The sequence below is a fragment of the Engraulis encrasicolus genome, chromosome 13 (genome assembly GCF_034702125.1).
Source record: "Engraulis encrasicolus isolate BLACKSEA-1 chromosome 13, IST_EnEncr_1.0, whole genome shotgun sequence".
In the NCBI taxonomy this organism is placed as follows: domain Eukaryota; kingdom Metazoa; phylum Chordata; class Actinopteri; order Clupeiformes; family Engraulidae; genus Engraulis; species Engraulis encrasicolus.
This window is the reverse complement of record NC_085869.1, coordinates 51,525,550-51,548,049: the sequence shown is the minus strand read 5'-3', so window position 1 is coordinate 51,548,049 and position 22,500 is coordinate 51,525,550. Positions and strand designations below refer to the sequence as shown.

At 42.0% G+C, this 22,500-nt stretch overlaps 2 protein-coding genes across 2 annotated transcripts in view; one reads left to right on the top strand and one right to left on the bottom strand.

Annotated features, from left to right (window-relative positions):
* The first annotated feature begins 3,591 nt into the window (after positions 1 to 3,591).
* si:ch73-390b10.2 (Golgi pH regulator) lies at positions 3,592 to 12,865 on the top strand. The gene is made up of 14 exons (XM_063214218.1): positions 3,592 to 3,792; positions 3,930 to 3,989; positions 4,156 to 4,259; positions 4,353 to 4,459; positions 4,709 to 4,810; positions 5,106 to 5,226; positions 5,526 to 5,606; positions 6,103 to 6,212; positions 6,628 to 6,716; positions 7,137 to 7,229; positions 8,652 to 8,747; positions 9,396 to 9,485; positions 9,955 to 10,020; positions 11,271 to 12,865. Exons 1-14 carry the CDS (start codon positions 3,751 to 3,753, stop codon positions 11,475 to 11,477), a joined length of 1,368 nt encoding a protein of 455 aa, XP_063070288.1. The 5' UTR covers positions 3,592 to 3,750; the 3' UTR covers positions 11,478 to 12,865.
* Positions 12,866 to 12,922: 57 nt separating this feature from the next.
* Positions 12,923 to 22,500, bottom strand: part of pdzk1 (PDZ domain containing 1) — an 11,713-nt gene continuing 2,135 nt past the window's right edge. The window contains exons 2-9 of the mRNA XM_063214217.1: positions 22,229 to 22,455; positions 18,538 to 18,754; positions 17,851 to 17,987; positions 17,382 to 17,577; positions 16,609 to 16,805; positions 15,534 to 15,806; positions 14,209 to 14,991; positions 12,923 to 13,649 (exon numbers count right to left, since the gene is read on the bottom strand). Coding sequence (XP_063070287.1) covers positions 13,599 to 13,649; positions 14,209 to 14,991; positions 15,534 to 15,806; positions 16,609 to 16,805; positions 17,382 to 17,577; positions 17,851 to 17,987; positions 18,538 to 18,754; positions 22,229 to 22,435 — 2,061 coding nt within the window. The 5' untranslated portion in view covers positions 22,436 to 22,455 and the 3' untranslated portion in view covers positions 12,923 to 13,598. The remainder of the gene's footprint in view (positions 13,650 to 14,208; positions 14,992 to 15,533; positions 15,807 to 16,608; positions 16,806 to 17,381; positions 17,578 to 17,850; positions 17,988 to 18,537; positions 18,755 to 22,228; positions 22,456 to 22,500) is intronic.

The following is a 22,500-nucleotide window of genomic DNA, read 5'->3' as shown; positions in this document are numbered from 1 at the left end:
GTAGGAACATTTAATTAGTAATTCATCACTTCCTGTTTCCCTGGGGTATAAATATGACGTGACACCGAGGCCATTTCTCTTATCCACTCTTAAACATGGGAAAGACAAAGGAACACAGCATACAAGTGAGGCAGATGTGCGTCGACCTTCACAGGTCAGGCAGAGGCTACAAGAAGATTGCCACTCAACTGCAGCTGCCCATATCCACTGTGAGAGGAATAATTAAGAAGTTCAAAACAACTGGAACAGTGGTAAACAAGCCTGGACGAGGACCCAAGTTTATTTTGCCACCACGCACAGTGAGGAGGATGGTAAGAGAAATCAAAAGATCTCCAAAGCTCACTGTTACAGAATTACAACAAATGGTAGCATCCTGGGGTCACAAAGTCTCCAAATAAACCATCAGGCGCTGTCTACACGCCAACAAGCTGTTTGGGAGGCATGCACGGAGAAAACCTTTCCTCACTCACAATCATAAACGCAAGCGTCTGGAGTTCGCCAAGCGGTATTGGGGCTTCAACTGGGACCGTGTGCTTTGGTCAGATGAGACCAAGATTGAGCTTTTTGGCAACAAACACTCTAAGTGGGTCTGGCGTACCACGAAAGATGCGCATGCTGTAAAGCACCTCATACCCACTGTGAAGTATGGGGGTGGGTCAGTGATGCTGTGGGGCTGTTTCGCTTCCAAAGGCCCTGGGAACCTTGTTAGGGTGCATGGCATCATGAATGCTTTGAAATACCAGGACATTTTAAATAAAAATCTATTGCCTTCTGCCCGAAAGCTGAAGCTGGGTCGTCACTGGGTCTTTCAGCAAGACAATGACCCTAAACATATGGCCAAATCTACACAGAAATGGTTCACCAGACACAAAATCAAGCTCCTCCCATGGCCATCTCAGTCCCCTGACCTCAACCCCATTGAGAACCTGTGGGGTGAGCTGAAGAGGAGAGTACAGAGGAGAGGACCCAGGTCTCTGGATGATTTAGAGAGATTCTGCAAAGAGGAATGGCTGAAGATCCCTCTTTCTGTCTTTTCCCATCTTGTGAAACATTATAGAAGATTAGGTGCTGTTTTGTTGGCAAAAGGGGGTTGTACAAAATATTAACACCAGGGGGGCTAATAATTGTGACACACATTATTTGATGTCAAATAATTATTTCTTTATGTGAGATTTTTTCCCCACTGAATAAATGCACTTGTATTGAAGGTTGGATTTTTCTCTTTTTTTCCATTAAGGTCCCATATTATTTAGAAAAAAAAATAAAATAATTGGAAGCTAAAAAACACATCTCAACCAGGGGTGCCAATAATTATGGAGGGCACTGTACATATGACGGTTCTGGAATGGTAACATTACAAAATGAATGACTCTTGGAATGTAATATGCATACTGAATTCGGCAGTTAGACTTCATTACACACCCCTAGCATTTGAACATTTTCCGCAGATTAAAGATGTCTTTTTTTAATACAAGTCAGATACTAAATTCCAACAGATTTTCCACACTTAAGTGGAGATCCATCCATTATTCAAAGCCATAAGTAAACCACTGTCATCATTTTACTTTTGTACTTGAAGTTAAGAAAGAATTTTTATATAATTTCATATTAAGCAACTGTGTCTTGACGCTCATAAGACTTTTGATGGGTGGATTACAAAAGCCTCAATTCTGATTTCATCTGTGAAGTACTCAGAAGCTTCCAGAGACTGAGAGAGAGAGGGGGGGGGAGAAAGAAAGAAAGAAAGAAAGAAAGAAAGAAAGAAAGAAAGAAAGAAAGAAAGAAAGAAAGAAAGAAAGAAAGAAAGAAAGAAAGAAAGAGGGCAAAGTAAAAGACAAAAATATACACTTTGACTATGGCACTGTACTGCAGAATTGACAGCAGTGTTCCCTGAAATATACAACTAAGAAAAGTACTACAATTAGGCTACATCTGATCTAAAATGTGAACTGGTCAAAGACAAAGATTTGAACTTCACTTTTTATATTATGGACTACAAGAAAATGAGAATAGCATTGAAAAATGGCAGAGCTAGCAATTTCGGGCTCTCCGCCTACCTGGCCTGATAGGTGTGGTAATGGATTAGCTTCAGATGATTAATTTGCATGGCCCAAGCCATCAATTACACAATGCAGTTTTTATGGTCATTATACAAATGGGAAAAATATATTTAGCACTACAATGAAAGTATGGAGTCATTAATATAGCAAAATGGCAAAAGGCAGTAGTCTAGAAACTTTGCTGGAACTAATTTTCAACTAAAAACAACCCACATACCCAATTCCTCGATCCTATGGGACTGAAGAGATATGAACAATGGAAATTCTTTAGACCTATAACTTACAACTGCAGGACAACACAACTGAATAAGCAAAATACTGTAGCCTCTAGGGCAGTGATTCTCAAACTTTTTCAGGCCGAGGACCACCTTGTCTCCCCCAAAATGTGTCCAGGGACCACCTGTCAACTAAAATGACAGTTGACGGGTGCTTATTTGACACTGCTATTTTCGCTGCAAATCACTTAGCCTACTTTTTATTCACATTTACAAGGCTGTCTTATTGTGGTAAAATGTGACTTCAGCCGTCTTTAGTTTTGTAATAATGTTACAGATAAAGCCTACTTCTAGCTTGTCTTGGGAAAGTAGAAATGCCCTCGCGGACCACCTGAGCTCTGTCGCGGACCACCAGTGGTCCCCGGACCACACTTTGAGAATCACTGCTCTAGGCCTATGTGTATGTTGGTCCTCAATAATTAATGGAGCTGTAGTCATACCTCCACCAGCTCTCACTAAACCATTGTCTGAAAAGGTCTTCAGTGCTCATTTCCATACTTCCCCTATACCGTAACTATGAGTTCCCAATGAACGTTGCATTGCCATGGTATAGGGTCAAATGCATGCACTACCATGGGAGAGTCTTATGTTCAAGGACTGACTACAATTGTGGTAACTCCAAATACACGCACGCATGCACTCTCTCACACATGCACGCACGCACACACACACACACACACACACACACACACACACACACACACACACACACACACACACACACACACACACACACACACACACACACACACACACACACACACACACACACACACACACACACACACACTACAAACTAATGACACAAATGCTGAAAACTGTGTGGGAACTTTGTCTTGAATTATATTATTTATTGAGCCTATTATTCACAATTGTATTCACAATTGCACATTCTAATTAAGTAATGCAATACATAATATTTTGTTTATGTATAACTTAGGAGGCCTATTACTAATTGGCTTGTGAGGCCTTTTGATGTGGTTCTACTGCCCCCTGCTGCTAAAATGGTATGGTTCCCTCTCATAATGCTAAAATGAAACAGTACCACCACCACTTCTGATAAAAAAAATAATGTAATGTGATTCCAGATTAGAACAAAAACACACATTTCTTCCACAAAGCGCTCCTTCGAGAACTCTATTCTGTATCATTCAGTTATGCCAATTTAGACCATCTTTCCGATTGGTTGGAATTACTTGGTGTCATAGCTATGCGACGGAAATGATCTTGTGCGACCTGTTGACGTCCCATTTGATGACGTTGGTAAATTTCGAAGTTGACAGCTTGATAACAATGCTGCACTGCAACATTGTGATCTTTACAATATGCAGTTGATTTAGTGAAAGAGGTCATTTGCATCCACAAATTGTGTAAGCGTCGTTTTATCCCATTAGGACTGGCGCATAGTCATCAAAATGTCTTTCTTCGTTGACTCAGTGATCATGTTCACCTCTCAGGCAAGTATCATGTTGTACCTGTTAGCACTTCGCCAGCTTGCTAGAACAGTGTAATACGATTTGCTATGCATTGCCACCAAGTTTGTTAATATTGGAGTCATGAACACGTTTTACAACAGAACGTCTCACATGTGTAGGTGTTGTTCTTCGGATTCGGCTGGCTCTTCTTTATGCGACAACTGTTCAAGGACTATGAGGTACGATTCAGTGGTATTCTAGTGATCATCTGATTTTGGTTACACCTGCCAGCCAAAATGTTTTGTGAAATGTGTTCAGAGTTATTTGCTTCGACTTAATTGGATGATATTGGTCTCTCCGTAGTACAATGGGAATAACAGTCAGTGCCACTCGTTTCCTTTGCAGGTTCGACAGTATGTCGTCCAGGTGGTGTTTTCAATCACCTTCGCCTTCTCTTGCACTATGTTTGAACTAATCATATTTGAAATCCTCGGAGCTCTTAGCAGCACGTAAGTGTCAAACCCAATCATACAGAGTTCTCAATATTTCCTTTGCAGCTATCTTAACGTCTCATTCACCTTTTTCCCTGATTGCAATTGTAGGTCAAGATACTTCCATTGGAAACTGAACCTGTATGTGATTTTGCTGGTTCTTATCTTTGTGGTGCCTTTCTACATTGGTTACTTTGTTGTCAGCAATATCAGACTGTGTAAGTACATCATACTGCAGTGCATTTTTCTCTTGACCTCAGTAGCTTCATTAATTCTCAATACGATATACATCTCTACACACAGTTTTGGCAAATATTTTCATTTGGTGGTATTGCTATATGTCTAGCTCTCACTTGTTATTGTGCGGTCATCTCTCTGTGAACAGCTTGTTGGTAATGCTAAGTCTCCAGAGAAATACTGTGATAAACATTAGCTATACCAGAACACACTTTTCCCATTTGTTTCAGTGCAAAGGCAGAAGCTCCTTTTTGCCTGCATGGTGTGGTTCACATTCATGTACTTCTTCTGGAAACTGGGGGACCCCTTTCCCATACTCAGCCCTAAACACGGTAAGCTTAAGCACTTTTTCTGCAGATGTTTTCTTGTAGCCTAAAAATAAACATCGTATGAACTTCATAAAAGCATATGCATTGTTTAGTCATAGTCAATGAATAAACTGAGTAAACTTACTACTCAGCTACTGTGAAGAAATAATAACAATTTTGGCACAAATTTAACAGGAAAGAAAGACTGCCTTTAGTTCGACCTACGTACTGTACAGGATCAGTGCACATACAGTTTATAATGTGGCCTTATTGTCTAGTTTGTGATGCATGGCTGTGTGTTTTTGTATTATTTCTTAAGGCATTCTATCCATCGAGCAACTGATTAGTCGAGTCGGGGTAATAGGGGTCACACTCATGGCTCTGCTGTCTGGCTTCGGTGCTGTTAATTGTCCCTACACCTACATGTCTTACTTCCTGCGGTAAGAACCTACACACACCTTTGCACATGCACATATTATGTATTTTGTAAGCACTCAAAAATATGGTGTGTATGAAAGAATGAATTGATTCATGAAACTGCATTTTCAGCCCTGTGTTTTTGGAGTTAGACTAAAACAGTAGCAAATAGGCACCATGTCTTTAGTGTTTCTTTGAGGAATAAGAATTACTCTACAATGTAGACAGACAGTCTTGCTGTAGATTATTCCTTTTTCGTTGATTCATGAAGAGGATGTGGACGTTTGCATATTCTGTTGAAATGTTTTGCCTTTCCTTGCAGTAACGTGACAGAGAGTGATATCTTGGCCTTGGAGAGGAGACTGCTTCAAACAATGGACATGATTGTCAGCAAAAAGAAAAGGTAAGAGAATGCAACTCGCACTTTCTTCTCCACACACGCAGAAATGAAGGAAAAACACACTGCATGATTTAATTCCCATTTATGTCTGCTCGGTTTAAGATGAGAGATGGACAAGCTGCAGTTATATGGGATGTCCTAAGTCAGGGGTGTCAAACTCAAATTCTCTGAGGGCCAAATCAAAAGTCAAATTTCACAAACACTCATTCTCAACATACATGGCAGTTCATATATGGCTGTCTGTTGCACGAGTGTATTCCTGTGACACACCCAATTTGATGTCCAGGTCATGGGCTATGGGTTATTTATGCTGTATATTATGTGGGCCATCTGTATAACGCATTCAAAACGATCTCGTGGGATAAATAAAATGCCCCGGCGGGCCAGATTCTGCTCCTGGGCCGGAGTTTGACATCCTAAGTTTTGGAAGTATTTTTGACTACAGTATCAGAGGTGATCAGAACTGATCCTTTTGTTGTGGTTTGTTGCCGTGGTGCAGGATCGCTATGACGAGGCGACAGATGTTCCAGCGCGGAGAGGACCAAAACAAACAGACAGGATTCTGGGGGATGATCAAGAGTGTCACTTCTTCACCAACGGGCAGCGAGAGTATCCTTTTTCTGATACCTTTATGGTCCTTCTGTACCACTATCTCACAGTGAGAGTGATGAGCTGACAGGAAGTGAGTTGGAGACGATTGATTCCCAATAACCGAAATAATAGACAATAATTAGGAATTTAATGCGGTTGATCACTGCTATTATCACTACTACTACGAGTAATTGGTTCGATTCATTTTTCGATTAATTGCCTAGCTGTGTGTGTGTGTGTCTGTCTGTCTGTCTGTCTGTCTGTAGAGTCTTTGCATTTGAATATAATGCCTGTGTGTTTTTGCCACATACGTTTTTAAGTCATGCATTACGAAAAGGGATTGGAGGGATTTTTATTGAGGCCATTAATCATATGATCATGACTGGATTTGAAGAGAAGCTGAGATGTGTTATAATTCCTTAAGCACGACCAGATCTGTCCCTGATCCAGCAGGAGGTGGATGCTTTAGAGGAGCTCAGCAGACAGCTCTTCCTCGAGACTGTAGACCTCCACTCCACCAAGGTCACACACACACACACACACACACACACACACACACACACACACACACACACACACACACACACACACACTCTCTCTCTCTCTCTCTCTCTCACACACACACTCTCTCACACACACACACACACACACACACACACACACTCTCTCTCTGTCTCTCACTGTCTACACACGCACACAGACAGCACATATATTTTATTGTCTCTCATAAACCTGTCCACATAAGACTGTGAGCAGAGAACGATACTTAGAATTCAGTCATTTATGCGGTCACATGCCAAGGACTGTAGTGCTGTGAAATTTCATAGGGAATGGTTTACAATGAATGTAAGATTCACACAGCACCAATACACAACATAATATTAAATGGACTTTTCTCCTTTTTCTGTCTTTTTCTTCTTCTCTATCCCTTCCTTTTTGTAGGAGCGAATAGAATATTCAAAGACGTTTCAGGGGAAATACTTCAACTTCCTGGGGTATTTCTTCTCCATCTATTGTGTTTGGAAAATATTTATGGTAAGACACGATGTGCTTTATTACAAAGTCTACACAAATGCATTTGCTCCAAGTTCTGTAAATTACAAAAAAGCCATGCAACGCTGCTTTACATCAGTGTTTCCCAACCTTTTTTGTGCCAAGGCACACTTTTTCCCTTGAAAAAATCTCGCGGCACACCACCAACCAAAAATGATGAAATAATGAAAACAAATTATTCTCTGATAAGAATGACTATATTGTTAATAGCCTACAGCGGCTACAAAGTGTCTTGAATAGCAATCAAACAAACACAAAACTGTATTTTTTGTCATATTTTATATTTCCTCTTTCAAATAAAAAGTGCACTTAATGATCACTTCTTAAAGAAGCTATAAACTTCAAAGTAGGCCTACAATTTACAAATTGTTATTCTGTCCAAAAGCATTCTATTAGCAGGAATACAGAAAATAATGCTTATTCTGACAGTAGCAACATTTGGGTAATATTTCAATGAAGATGCGTACAAATATCAATCTCTGTATATTTTACTTACTTAATCTTAATGTGAAACCTATGCGCCTTTCACCTTTGGCTAAGGCCCGCCCTAAAATGCTGTTTGACCACAATCACAGCGCTGCAAAAGGACGAGGTCGGTCAGAAGAAGTCGGACAGTTTGACAGCGCTCCATTAACTCAAAGGCGGAAATCTCATGTTTTCAAATGCAAGATATTTCGGTCATATTATTATTAAAAACTGATTGGAAACGGTGCCTGGGGTGTTTGTGACAAAGGTGCAAGTTTCCCCGCAAGGTAACGGGAGGTAATCGCTTTCCTCTTTCCCTAAAACCGGGCTAATTATGCTTACCGGCAGTTGGATAGTCTGGCTTGAAGGGTCTCGGCATCCTCACACTCGAATAGAAAGCACGCAGACCAACAAACTACGTTGTGTGCTTAATCATGCCACCACCTCACTCGTTTAACTTTTCAGTAAGGTTGTAAGCAAAACACAAATCTGTTTCAGGGTAGGATTTTGGTTTTCTGACCTAATTAATGAAGAAACAGCGCTAGCAAAGTTAACTATCAGTCACGTCTGGAGGATTGTTTTGACTAGCAGCTGATAATGGACACTTTTTGTTTGGGCTACTGAAGATACATCAATGCAATTCGCTACCTGCTGCCACCTAGTGATAAGGAATTATTTCATGCTTAGGACGCCAGTCAACAGCAGACACTAGGCTACTAGAAAATGACATAGAAATTATTTGCTGATAATAACGATGAATTAAAAAAAAAAAAAAAAAATCCCCAAGAATTTTCCACGGCACACCTGGCGATCTCTCACGGCACACTAGTGTGCCGCGGCACAGTGGTTGGGAAACACTGCTTTACATGACACCATTTTCTATTTAAAACGCACAAGTATTTGTCCTCAGTTTGTGAAACGGTTGGGGTTCTCTTCCAGGCTACCATCAACATAGTCTTTGACCGTGTGGGCAAGACGGATCCAGTAACCAGAGGCATTGAAATTACTGTCAACTACCTCGGCATCCAGTTTGATGTAAGCACATGCACATGCGCATATGATTATACACACTCTGACACACACGCAGGTATACACATTAACTCATGTGCGCACGTGCACACGCACATGCACACACACAGAAGTGCATGCAGGTTAAAATATAGTTGATCATTCCTGGAGTGTTTTAAGGTGTGTACGCAAAAGGTGTTTGGGTAGTGGTTTAATATTTCTCCCCTTGTATTCCGCATAAATCATTTAGCTCAAAGGCTTTATGACCTCATGGGTTCACAGGGGTCGTCCGTTTTTAAGTGTTTTTTGTCTAAGGGTCTTTTGAAACACTTAACATTATCTGTAATAGTATCTACCACAATAACACTCTGAGTGTTCTCACCTGAAGAACACCCTGTTACAGTTCATGGTGAACACCATATTACTGACAGGATTTTTTGCAGTGAGCATAAACAGATGTGCTACAGTGATATCTTTAACATTTTAAAGGATTCCGATTTTATAGATGATCCCATTTATATATATTAGTTATGTTTTGTATTAGAAAAGTTCGATCGATTCATGAATCACACTTTATTGTTGTTCTCATGTTTGTTAAGTACTGTACCAAATTGCCTCTGTGTTTGAAATTAGATTTAACAAAATGTCTTATTGCCTTGTCCTCTGATCCCCTAGGTGAAGTTTTGGTCGCAGCATATCTCCTTCATTCTGGTGGGAATCATCATCGTCACCTCCATACGAGGCCTGCTTATCACCCTCACCAAGGTGGGGCTCGCTATATTGTATACTTGTAGATGGCTGCAGATGACTACATATCACGTACCGTATAGTCTGTTACATCATTATTGCAGTCCTAGGCCACTGGTAAAGGAGGGGTCCACTCTACGTACATATTATTCACTGTTGCAGTACTGAAGGGTAGCAGTAGTGCCAGTACATCATTACTTAGTAATGGGTTTCCAGTTAAAGTGTTGGTACTTTGAGCCTTGCAGCAGTTAAATTATCAAAATACCAGCGCTCTTGGTTCTCTCGCCTTGCCCACATGTCTGTGGTTCTACGTGACCTCTTTTGGCCCTCGTCCATGTTTGTAAAAAGCATAAATAGGTTTGCTGCAATTACTTATGTTTACTACTGTACTTATTTTCTTTGAGCAACTGTTGGGTATGGGTACAGAAAATGTGTTTGAGATGATGTCATAAAAATGTTAATTTCTTCATGTGCTTCACTTTCACAGTTCTTCTACGCCATCTCAAGTAGTAAATCCTCCAACGTAATAGTGCTCGTCCTGGCTCAAATCATGGTAAGACTTTGTGAGGTTAGGTCAACATGTGTGTAATCCTATTGGCTGTTGTTTTATTTTCAGAGACGGATAAGTTGGGTGACCTAAATAAAAAATCATGCCATATCAAGTGATTATTTCTGTCTGCGCGGTTGGTCATTTGAGTAATCAGCTCATCAACCTCTTGATCAGCTGATACAGTGAGTTGGCTACTTACCAACCAATTGGAACAACCAACCAGGACATTTGGGATGTCCACCTATTTGTAACCACTGTGTTCTGAATGTCAGTATCGTTGCCATTCTTTGACATTACAGTTCCCCTTTTCAAACCATCCATTCCCATGTATTTTGTGTTGTCTCTCCCTCTGTATACATGAGCATGGCCCTGTTTTTATAACATTATACATTGACCTTACTGGATGTATTTTGTGTTGTCCCTGCTGGTGGTGTAAATTATGTTTGTCTGTCTCTGTATGTCTTGACGTTGACATTATGTCCCTCAACATCTTTATCCAGGAGATGTACTATACTGTCTGTCCTGCTGATGCATGTCTTTCTGTATGTCTGTCTGATACTTATCGTTAACATTTCCCTTCTTTCTTCAAATGTTCGCCAGGGCATGGAGGCCTACTTTGTGTCGTCATTGCTGCTAATGCCTATGAGCATGCCTCTAAATAACCACAGCATCTGTCTGTTCATTTGTCTATCTGTGTCTAAATAAGTTTGTCTGTGTGTCTTTATGACATTAACACGATATACATTAGCATAACTTCTCCCCTTATACCCTCGCCAAAGCAACTACTGTAAGGGCAGTTATGTCTTCGCCTACTCATTTAGCTATCTTTGTCTCTATACAGTATGTGAGTCTGTGTGTCTTTAATGTGCTCTAATGATATTGGCATTATACATCAGTGTATCTTTAATGTGCTGTTATGACATTAGTATTCAACGCTAATTTAACTTCTCTCTTGTCTTGGCCAGGGCATGTACTTTGTGTCGTTGGTGCTGCTAATAATGTGTTGTGCTGTAATGACATTAGTATTATAGACTAACATAACTTTTCTCTTGTCTTGGCCAGGGCATGTACTTTGTGTTGTCGGTGCTGCTAATGTGTTGTGCTGTAATAACATTAGTGTTCGACGCTAACTTAACTTCTCTCTTGTCTTGGCCAGGGCATGTGCTTTGTGTCGTTGGTGTTGCTAATAACGTTTTGTGGTGTAATGACATTTGTGTTCGACGCTAACTTAACTTCTCTCTTGTCTTGGGCAGGGCATGTACTTTGTGTCGTCGGTGCTGCTAATGCGTATGAGCATGCCCCTGGAGTACCGCAGCATCGTGACAGAGGTGCTGGGCGAGCTCCAGTTCAACTTCTACCACCGCTGGTTTGACGTCATCTTCCTCGTCAGTGCCCTGTCCAGCATCCTCTTCCTCTACCTTGCACACAAGCAGGCACCAGAGAAACACATGAACCTCTGATGATCAGGACATTTTGGGGGGGATGGGAAACGGATTAATGTTTACATCCACACACACACACACACACACACACACACACACATACACACACTTGAACATACAGTATACGCACCCAAGCCTCCTTTTTTTTAACTTTTTGAAGTTTTGATTTTTGTGGTTGGACAGACTGCTGTTAATTTTCTGTTCATCACCCCCCCCCCCCCCCCCCCCTCTTTGATTGATAGTTTTCATCACAAAAGCTCCTTACGTGATGTTTGTGAAGTGCTCTTCACCCTCCTCTTTTTTACTTGAAGGTGGCTGTTTTAATGTTGATGGCAACCTTGTGGTGTTCAAAAGGATAAGGCCTGTTGTGCCGTGGCTTCCTGAGAAGCCGGCCTACTGCAGTGATTAAGCTCAGGGCACATGTACTGCAGGCCCTGTGCGGGTTCGGTAAGGGACTCCTCGGGGTTAACAGAAGTAATTCAGTTTGGATGGAGGAAAAAATCATTCAAACGAGTAAAGTTTTTAAAGAGGTCCACTGTAGATCCAAATTATTTTCTTTCATTTTATTGACTTATTTCATTTTCTTTGTGATCTGAGTTTTAATTTTATTTTTTTATTTCATGTATCCTCTTGGGTGAGATCCACTGAAAGGGCGAATGAAGGCCAGGCTTGTACTATTGCTACTGCTGGCATAAATAGCTTTAAGCCTTAAATTCACTACTCCTTCATTATATCAGACCAGTTCTCCGTTCTCACACAAATAACAAACAAAATCACTGATGTTTGTCGCTTATTGTCGCCATCATGGTCTCAGCAAAGACTACTGATCATTGAGCACTACTCTCTTGTGCTTTTTCTTTCTCTTTTGGTCACTTCCTCACTCTTAGACGCTTTCTCTGTTTCTCTTTCTGCTCTATCTTTGGGTTCATTGCACTAGGAACATAAAGGTTTCTACAATGCCGCCTGGTATGTTTCAGGGGCCATTTTATTGAAACCCATTAAGATTGTTGTTATTGGACAGGTTAACACGGACCATGATTCTGGATCAAAAATGCAATTTGAATGGAGACACTGGCCCTGCTAAAGTGTTCTTGTGGTAAAATTGCTGCCTTTGAACTGCAACGGAGACCTCTTCGCTTCACCTCAGAGTTCATTACACTGGCTCTGTATCAGTAGCCAGTGACTCTGTTTATTGTATATTTTGTTTTCTCTTTCTTGAATACTGTCAACAAAGCATAACCAGCCAAGGGGTTTAAGATGTCGTTAATGATAAAGCTATGGGATCTTGTTGCTGTTCCGAAAAAAAAAGAAAAACATAATACATGGAACAAGTGAAGTTCGAGTGAACATTTCTTTTGACAAAAATGTCACCTCTGAAAGTAATAAATATGTCTTTGTTAAACATTGGTTTGAGCTTCTCAGTGCCTGTTGAACACCTGGTTGTGGTCAAATAATATACAGCATTCGGTTTGGCAAGGAAATCAGTTTAATTTAACAACACCGCATTCATCACAAAAATAGAACATCTGGAGTGGTTCAGGCAACAATCCGAAGAAGCTTCCTTGACAAACGCCCTCTGGGCAATCATAAGATCACCACAACAGTCTCTTGACACAACCTCATCTCGTTGATTTAGCGGTCTCGAATCATTCCAGGCTACCTCTGCCCCAGTTTAATAATACAACAAAATTATTTTTTATATGGAGTGAATTGAATGACTAATCATTCACGTTTCTTAATCTCTTAACATGTGACTCCCTGAAAATAAGGGCTGTCAACGTACTGCAAACTAACACAGCATGCATATATGATATCAATGTACAAGGGCTGGTGCCAATTATTGAAATGTTTATTGCTCTCATCTGTTGATAGTGTTATCTTGTCAGGGCTCAACAGATCAGATTATTTGTCCCTACAAGAGCACTTTGAACATTGTCGACATCATCGACGTAGTTTCAGCTTACCAGACCTCAGATACTGTGTAGTGGAAAATACTTTATAAATACAACCTTGACAAAGTTTTTGAAATTACTTCTGATCAACATTTTTCTGTCAGGTAGCTTAACTCTGTTCTGTAGAAATAACATTTAAAGAGTAAATTAACCAATAACAATATTTGTAGACACTGATGTTAAATAATTAAAGTTGTTCGTCCAAACTTTCGCCTGAAGATGACGATGCAGATGGTGTCTGGAAGAGAACAAAGAGGAATATCAAGGTGGTGAACATAAAAGTAGGCCATAAGTAAGCAAACAGGACCATCTGTCGGAAAGGCTTTAGCAACAGTGGTTAAACGTGTTATATCATGTCCTATAAAAAGCGGATGGGGAAATAAGACGTGTTAAAGTTACGGTACTTTTCATGGGGGAGCACTTAGGCCACATAAAGTTGAATGAATAGGGTTGCCACCTCTGTCCAAGATAAATCTGAACGTTTTGCCACAATCAATTGGCACTTTTTCTTGTAATCATTGGCATTCTTCATTCAGTGTCAGAGAAAATATATGTATTTATGTACGTGTATATGTATATGTAATCAGGTAAAACCGGGACAGGTGGCAACACCTTGGATCAAAATGTTGACAGCAGATTACTAGTTGAACAGACTAGTTGAACATGATAAGTAATCTGATCAAACAACGCAGAATACTTTTAACATTTGTTATCTGAAACGCAGGGTTCTCATCATAACCGTTTCTTCAAGAATTAACATGTAAAATACTGGAACTATGCTGTGTGATAACACTCACTCTTGCACGTGGCTGGGGAGGTGTGTCCGGTCGGGCAGCCTCTTTCTCCGCGACTTTCTCTTCCTTCTTGTCCTCCTTCTTTTCCTCCTGTGGGCTGGCGGATCTTGGCTCTGGGAGCTTTGGGCTTGGAGGCCTGGGTTCCTCAGGGAGTTTTGGGCTGGGAGCCCTGGGTGGTTCTGGAAGCTTTGGGCTGGGTGGGGCAACTGGACTGGCAGACCTGGGTGAATCTGGAAGCTTTGGGCTGGGTGGGGCAACTGGACTGGCAGACCTGGGTGAATCTGGAAGTTTTGGGCTGGGTGGGGCAGGGAGTTTTGGGCTGGCAGACCTGGGTGATTCTGGAAGCTTTGGGCTGGGTGGGGCAACTGGCTCAGGGAGTTTGGGGCTGGCAGGCCTGGGTGATTCTGGTAGCTTTGGGCTGGGTGGAGCAGGTGGCTCTGGTAGCTTTGGGCTTGGAGACCGAGCAGGTTCCGGGAGCTTTGGGCTTGGAGGCCGAGCGGGTTCCGGGAGCTTTGGGCTTGGAGGCCGAGCGGGTTCTGGGAGCTTCGGGCTGGGGGGCCTAGCGACCTCGACTCCCAGCAGGGCAGTGGTGATGGCCACCCCAGAGGCCTTCAGGTGGTCGTAGGTAGTCCTTCCGGCCACTAGGAGCACCAGCGTGTCTCCGGTGTTGCGGATCATGTTCACCACTTCCTCATGCGTGGCGCCTTCCACGTTCTTGCCGTTCACCTCCACTACCATGTCATCGTCCTCCAGGCCCGCCTTGTCTGCTGCGCCATCCTTCACCACCTGTAAATGGTGGATGTTGTGTTGGAATAGGGGTAGTGCACACCGCAAAGCAAAGATCGCCATTTGTCATTGTAATTAGAGCTAGGGTTACCTAGTCATTCAATCAATCAATCTATTAACCAATGAATCAATCAAAAATGTTCATGTAACATGGACAAATTTTCTCTATATAAGACAGTCTCATCTCATGTGAGCAATGGCCTCCCTAGCGGGTCCCCACAGTATGACAGCAGCAGTATGCAATGGACAATATCAGACTGATTAGCTGCAGCATCTACAACTTAGTGGAAAGTGAAAGGCGTTTAGTGGTAAATTAATAATCCTTATGATGGAAGCCATGGTAAACTAAAATGATCAACAGGTGCAACTGCAGTCTGTCTAACAAATGCCTGGTGGAATCATTCACATCACAGACTACTGTATATGCAATGCATACCTTTACAGATTGGCATGGACTATGTCATAGACAAAGTATGACAGACGCAGTACACATACAATATTCAGTGTGTGTGTGTGTGCGTGCGTGTCGGTGTGTACTGTACCTCTTTGATGTACTGTCCTGGCACTCCTTGGATGCCGTTCAGGTGGAAGCCGAACCCAGAAGGAGCTTTCACCATCCGGCACAGTTTAGGCTTATAGTCGTCTGCGGGTGGGGGCACTGGGCAGGGAGTGGGCACAGGCACGGGCACGACTGCTGGTGTGGGTTCAGGTTTGTAAGATGGAGGAGGAGTAGCAGGTTTGGGCTCTGGGGTTTTGGCTGGTTCAGGTTTAGATGCTTGAGTCTCCTCCCAGAAGAGGAGAGGGGACACCTTGCCCTGTAGAGGAGGAAAATAAAACAACATAGGGCCTATTGGATTAAAACTATAATTAAAACAGTTGCTACACACTGCAATATTGATGAAGAACAAAATACTTTGTCAGTTTACTATGTCTGGTGCAGCACTGTGTAACAGTATTTATCCCAAACCATGCCATTCTTCTAGTTGTATATTAACACCTTATGCTACCTATTCAAAGTTTGTTAGTGAAAGAAACATATCCATGCGCAGAATCTCAGATATGTTGGTGTCAAATGCTGAACAAGGTTGAATGATCTCAAAACGTACGTACTACAATTTCAGCTCAAACACATATGCACTTGAGCCCCTCACTCACCAGTTTGGTCAGTCTCTATAAAACTATACAGGCCTTAACACACCAAAGCCTTTTGACCAATCAGTGAGCTGGGAGTCAACACACCGTTTAGATCGCTTCAGCCGGCAAGCTGGATTTGGAGCTGATGGGAGCCAAGTTGAGCGCAAGTCGAAAAGCAAAATGTTGGATGCTGAGGTGTGCTATACCGTGAAAATACGTGCAGTGGAAACGAGCTACATGTGTTCATGTCCACGAATATCTACAATATACCATCAATAGCCATGACAATAAAGAGGATGCATTAAATGAGAAGGTGTGTCCAAACTTTTGGCCTACACTCTATACCAAATCTGATGCTTATTTCTAAGCCGATGTATGTTTTTGGTGCAAAGCCCCTGCTTACTCACTCACTCACTCACTCACTCACTCACTCACTCACTCACTCACTCACTCACTCACTCACTCACTCACTCACTCACTCACCAGTTTGTACATCTTGTCTGTTTCGGAGTCCACCACTAGGAGGCAGCACTTGTTTCCTCCCTGCCTGATCTTGTCCACCACCTGGTCGTGGTTGCAGTTGTCCACCGACACCCCAGCCACGGCCACAAGCCGGTCCATGTCTTTCAGGCCAGCCTTCTCCGCAGGGCCGCCACGGTCGATGTCCTTTATGAAGTGACCTAGAAAGAAGGAAAGCATTGATGACAGTTGTGAATAAAGAATCATAGAAAATAACAACAACAACAACAACAACAACAACAATAATACGTTTTGCAATTGACACGTTTTTCACGTTTTTTTTTTTTTTGCATTGGATTTGGGGAGATGTTTTGGTATTCCGGAATTACAACCCCTTCACAGTAAAGGTAAAGTCAGTGTTAATTCAGCACTCAATGTAACATCTTCAACTATTGGTATTTGGATCCCTGAGTACTCTCTAGATGCTGAATTAACACTGGATGTTTACTGTGTGTGTCTAATGGGGTATTTACCCAATGATTCCCCCCCCCCCCACACACACACACACACACTCTGCTGGAGAACCTCTGACATTTCAAAATGGTACGTACATCCAAGCATCCCAGTCCCTCCCTCTCAACCCCTTCCATGACCTCCTAAGCCTTTCAAATTCTGACAGTGCGGGCAAATGTAAACAAAATGCCACTTTATCGTTTATGTTTAACCCAGGCAGAAACTTCATACGTCAGGAAGGCAGCTGAAATGCCAGTGGGCAAGCGGACCATCCCAAAGCTCACCTGACATTTTCGGCTCTTTCCTTAGGTAGAAACCATAACCGTCGGAGCCTTTGGTCAAATCTGCGATGCGTGGTTTGTAGGGGAGATGTTTTACAGTGGCGAGGGATGACACCAGGGCGATGCGCTTGTTTTTGAAGTGTCGATCCGTTTCCTGGTCTATCAGCAAGAACATCACAGTGTTGCCCGAGGCCTTTACCTGCCAACAACATGCCAGTATTTTATTAGGACGGATGAATCAAGGCCTCTAGTCTAGATTTTTAGACTTTTAACTTTTTTTATTAGAGTTTGAGGGTGAGTAGAAAAATTGAGAATTAACGTGAGCTAAAATCCAGAGTTGAAATCCTGGATCAGGATACTTAATTTTGCTTATTGTAGACAAAGATGGCCCTAACAACAACACACTTTGTGAAGGTTGCTTTGGAGGACATTATCAGTTGTAGGGTTTGTTTTGGCTTCCCCTCTTAGGTACCTTCTCTACGACTTTCTCATGGGTGGCGTCCTCCACATTTTCCCCGTTGACCTCCAGGATGCGATCGTTGTCCTTGACCCCTGCTGTGTCAGCCGAGCCCCCCTTGGTCACATCCATCATGAACAGGCCTTTCTCCCCTGGTGGTCAGAAGAGACACCCATTCACAAAGAAAGCTTTGATGTTTAAAGATGCTTAGCTAACTTTAGGCCTTTCTCCCCTGTCCGTCAGAAGACAGCTATTCGCAAACAAACTTGGCCTCAATGTCTCACAAATGCCTTGCTGACTTTCTAATGCCCCCCTGTCAGTCAGAACATATCGATTCACAAACAAAACCTCAATGTCTCAAAATGATCATTTTCCTTAAGGCCTATCTTCCTTGTCAGTCAGAAGAGAAGTCATTCATTGCATTAAATTTGGCAGACGCTGTTATCCACATCCAAATGTAATATAATGTGATTCACAAGTAAAGCCTTAATTATCTCTAATGCACTTACTAAACTTAAGCTAAACATAATAGGATTTTACAGATAATATGCTTAATGAGGAAAAAACTGTATTTCCACAATATATGGAATAAAAATGTAATTAACAAACAAATCCATCAATCATTTCGACACCAGGAACAATTAAGCCACAAATATGTAAAGGCTCAAACTCCAACGAGTTTACTGGTATTCCTTGACGTGCCTTTCACACTCTTCAGAGAGAACTGGTAGCCTGAGGTGGACTTGAGGAGGTAGCAGAGCTTGGGCTTGACGGCTGGGCCTGTGGCAGCCCCGTTCATGACGTTCTGACGGGGAATCTCTCCCATGTCCCATCCCTTCTCTTTCGCCTCCTTGTAGGCAGCCTCTCCAAGGACGTGAAAGTTCACTGACATCCCACTCTTCCTCACCAGTTCCGCCACCTAAACACAGGACACCAGGACATCAAATCTCAAGTGACTCACACCTCCGCAGAGCATGATGTAATTGTTGATTTTTTTTTGTACAATCACGTTTAGTCTTGAGTATTCGGAGCTAACTACACTCAACGCCAAGCGAGCCAGGCTGTTTGTGTTTCAGATAAACTCACCGTGACGTTAGAGAAAGAAATAGTGGCATGGGGGAAGTAGTTGGTAGGTAGGCTGTGCTTCAGGCTGATAAAGCACAGAGCGTTTACTTTACAGTACCAGACTATGCAAACACTGGGGGAAATTTTCTCTGCTGGTTTTATGATTAGTATTACTGGGAATTACCACACTTGTCGTCAGACTGTAGGCTACTTCGTCATTAATGTTAGTCAATGAAACCGAAACAGTTCATGTTCAATATTACACAAGGAATAGTATGTACAGTACTTACACTACAGTATGATACAGATCTAACCCTAAACCATATGGTGCAGTGCGAGGATGTAGTGTGTTGCGTGGTGTTATAAATCTTTGTTTAAGTGTACCTACTTAACAAGAACCTTAACCCCTTAATGCAGAGCCTGTGTAATCCTTATTGTCCCGAAAATGGTAATGACCAAGTCTTTATTGGTTACCTAATACTCCTTGCATTGTCGTATTGAGTGTTTTCAGCAAAGAGTGTATAGGCAAGTGCCCATTTGCATTAAGAGGCTACATAAGATGTACTGTTGCGTAAAGTAGAGTAACTTTATTGATCCCCAGGGAGAAATTAAATAAACATTCCTGGTAATGTATTTCCTTTCCATTTGTAATGTTGCCACCAACAATTTCAAAGTTAGTTTGCTGGGCTCCTGTAGCACATATCCCACTAACTAGGGATGATGGAACACACTACACTAGTCTCATTTTACCAGACTGTGCCTTCCCGTGGTTCCCAAACTGGGGGACCACCAGGACAATTTTTTGGTCCATTAATATCGTTCGATTTCTTCTTAACAGTTTGTCCGCTAATATTGTTACAAATCCATTGCTAGGCTAGGACTATGGTGGTTGGAGTCATTTCGAAAATGTTCTTCAGTCCAAAAGAGGGTGCCCACTGAAAAAGTTTGGGAACCACACCATTCCAACAGAAATTAACTATTAATCTCTGCTCGCTTCACAGCTTTCCAAGACTGCATTATGTGGCGGACATCAGGTAAATTCTGTTTTTCAGCTTGTACCACTTCCCCTCCAGGTGAGAAGCATTAATTGGGCATATTTTACACACAGAGGAGTAAAGGTACTACTCTGTACCTAAGCCTGTTACACAGGCAGTAAGTCTTTGCAGAACTGTTATATAGGCCTACCAAGTGTTTCATATAATATGCTGTGCCTCCCAAGGTAATGTGGTGATAGGGGTGGAAAACACCTTTCTACAAATTAAAGGGTACCAAAAGGATCCTTGATGCTATGACACCATATTGTCCCGTAGAAGGTACATAATCTGCACAATAAACCCAATTCCATTTCTCTGTGCTGTGTATGCTCTCCACAAGTCAGACTCTCACCACTACCAGACCTATAGTTCCGCACAGCTTTGTGAGCTCCACTCACTCTCCACAAAGATAAAAGGCAGAACTTGTACAGACTGTGGAAATACTGCTGAGATACAGTGGTGCTCATATGTTTACATACCCCAGCAGAATATACGCTTTCTTGGCGATTTCTCACAAAATATGAAGGATTACACAAAACCTTTTTTTTCATTCATTGCTAGTGACTAGCTTAAGATATTTATTAGCAATATTCTGTGTTTACTCTTTCAAAAGCATGATCACAACCCAAACTACCCAAATGACCCTGTTCAAAAGTTTACATACCCTAGTTTCTGATGCTGCATATGGCCCTGTTTAACATCAGGGACCGCTCTAAATTGTTTGTGGTAGTTGTGGATAAGGCTCTTAATGTTCTCAGTTGACAAAACAGCACATTCTTCCTGGCAGAATGGTTGTTTCCTATAATATCTTTGGGTGTCTTGCTGGAACCTCACATTTGAGGTTTCCTCTGAGTGGCTGAATGATGTTGAGATCAGGAGAGTGAGACGGTCGCTCAAAAACTTCATTTTATTCTTTCTGAAGCTAATGACGGGTTGATTTGGCTTTCTGTGCTGAAATATTGCCATGTTGGCATGTCCAAACAATGGACCATGTGCAGTTTCAAGGCTGATGAGTGTCAAGTTTCCTCCAGTATTTTTCACAGGGCAATGTATTAATCATTCTGAGAGTATGGACCAAAAGTGTAGTGCATTTGTAACTCAAATGTCCCCATGATATCAGTGGTCCATAACCATGTTTCACATAAGGGATGGTGTAACTTTCATCATAGGCTCCGTTGACTGTTCTCCAAATGGTACTGTTAATAGTGGCTGAAAAAAGTTCCATATTGATCTCATTTTTCCAAATGACCTTGTCACAGGCATTTTTATGCTTCTCACTGTGTTATTTGGTGTGTCATTATGCAAAATAACATGTTTGCATTTTTGTAGTAATGTCTTTCTCCTGGCAACCCCCAATAGCCCATCTTTCCTCAAGTGCCTCTTTCCTGTACAGTTTAAAACATTTTTTCATGTTGTCCTATATTTCACCTGAAGTTATTTTTTGGTTGTCCTATGCCTCCTGAACAATTTCCCTTGCAATGATCATTGCAACGCAATGATTCCCTTGCCCATTGGCTTGATTCCAACCAAACTCCTCATATTGCATTTCTGAATTGAAATTCCAACGGTGCCAACATGACAATATTTCGACACAGAAAGCCAAATCAACCCTTCATTAGCTTCAGAAAGAATGAAATGAAGGTTTTTGAGCGACCATCTCACTCTCCTGATCTCAACATCATTCAGCCACTCAGGGGAAACCTCAAATGTGAGGTTCCAGCAAGACGCCCAAATATATTATAGGAAACAACCATTCTGCCAGGAAGAATGTGCTGTTTTGTCATCTGAGAACATTAAGAGCCTCATCCACAACTACCACAAACAATTTAGAGCGGTCCCTGATGTTAAACAGGGCCATATTCAGCATCAGAAACTAGGGTATGTAAACTTTTGAACAGGGTCATTTGGGTAGTTTGGGTTGTGATCATGCTTTTGAAAGAGTAAACACAGAATATTGCTGATAAATGTCTTAAGCTAGTCACTAGCCATGGGTGAAAAAAAAGGTTTTGTGTAATCCTTCATATTTTGTGAGAAATCGCAGAGAAAGCGTATATTCTGCTGGGGTATGTAAACATATGAGCACCACTGTATGCCATTGTCATATAAAGGGTAAGAATTACTGAGTACTGCTCAATTTTATTAACTGTTAACTACTCTATTAATGTATAAATGCATCAGGCTTCTGATGCAATCATTGGTGAAAATGGTTTCTTTTGGCACAAATTCAAGATATTGTGTATTTCCGTCTACAATGGCCTATCCAAAAGGACCACCCTTGTCTCCAGTTACAGTACCTGGGCATGCTCCATGTTGTCCACGAAGACGCCGTTGACCCGGATGATGCGGTCCCCGTCCTTGAGGCCGGCCAGCTCAGCGGCGCCCCCCATGTCCAGGCTACGGATCAGGTGGCCCTCCTCGTCCCTCTCCACGCGCAGGAAGAAGCCAAACGTCTGGCCCTCGCGCTTGGTCAGCGCGATCACCCGCGGTTTGATGCCAGCCATCTCTTCTGCTTCTCACCAGACTGCCAAACGATACAATAATAATAACAACACAGATAGTTACTGTT

What these genes read in the sequence shown, in the direction of transcription:
- si:ch73-390b10.2 (XM_063214218.1), top strand. Translation starts at nt 3,751, where the DNA reads ATGTCTTTCTTCGTTGACTCAGTGATCATGTTCACCTCTCAG. An exon ending in TGATCATGTTCACCTCTCAG is followed by an intron (nt 3,793 to 3,929) that starts GCAAGTATCATG and finishes TCACATGTGTAG; the next exon opens with GTGTTGTTCTTCGGATTCGG. An exon ending in AACTGTTCAAGGACTATGAG is followed by an intron (nt 3,990 to 4,155) that starts GTACGATTCAGT and finishes TTTCCTTTGCAG; the next exon opens with GTTCGACAGTATGTCGTCCA.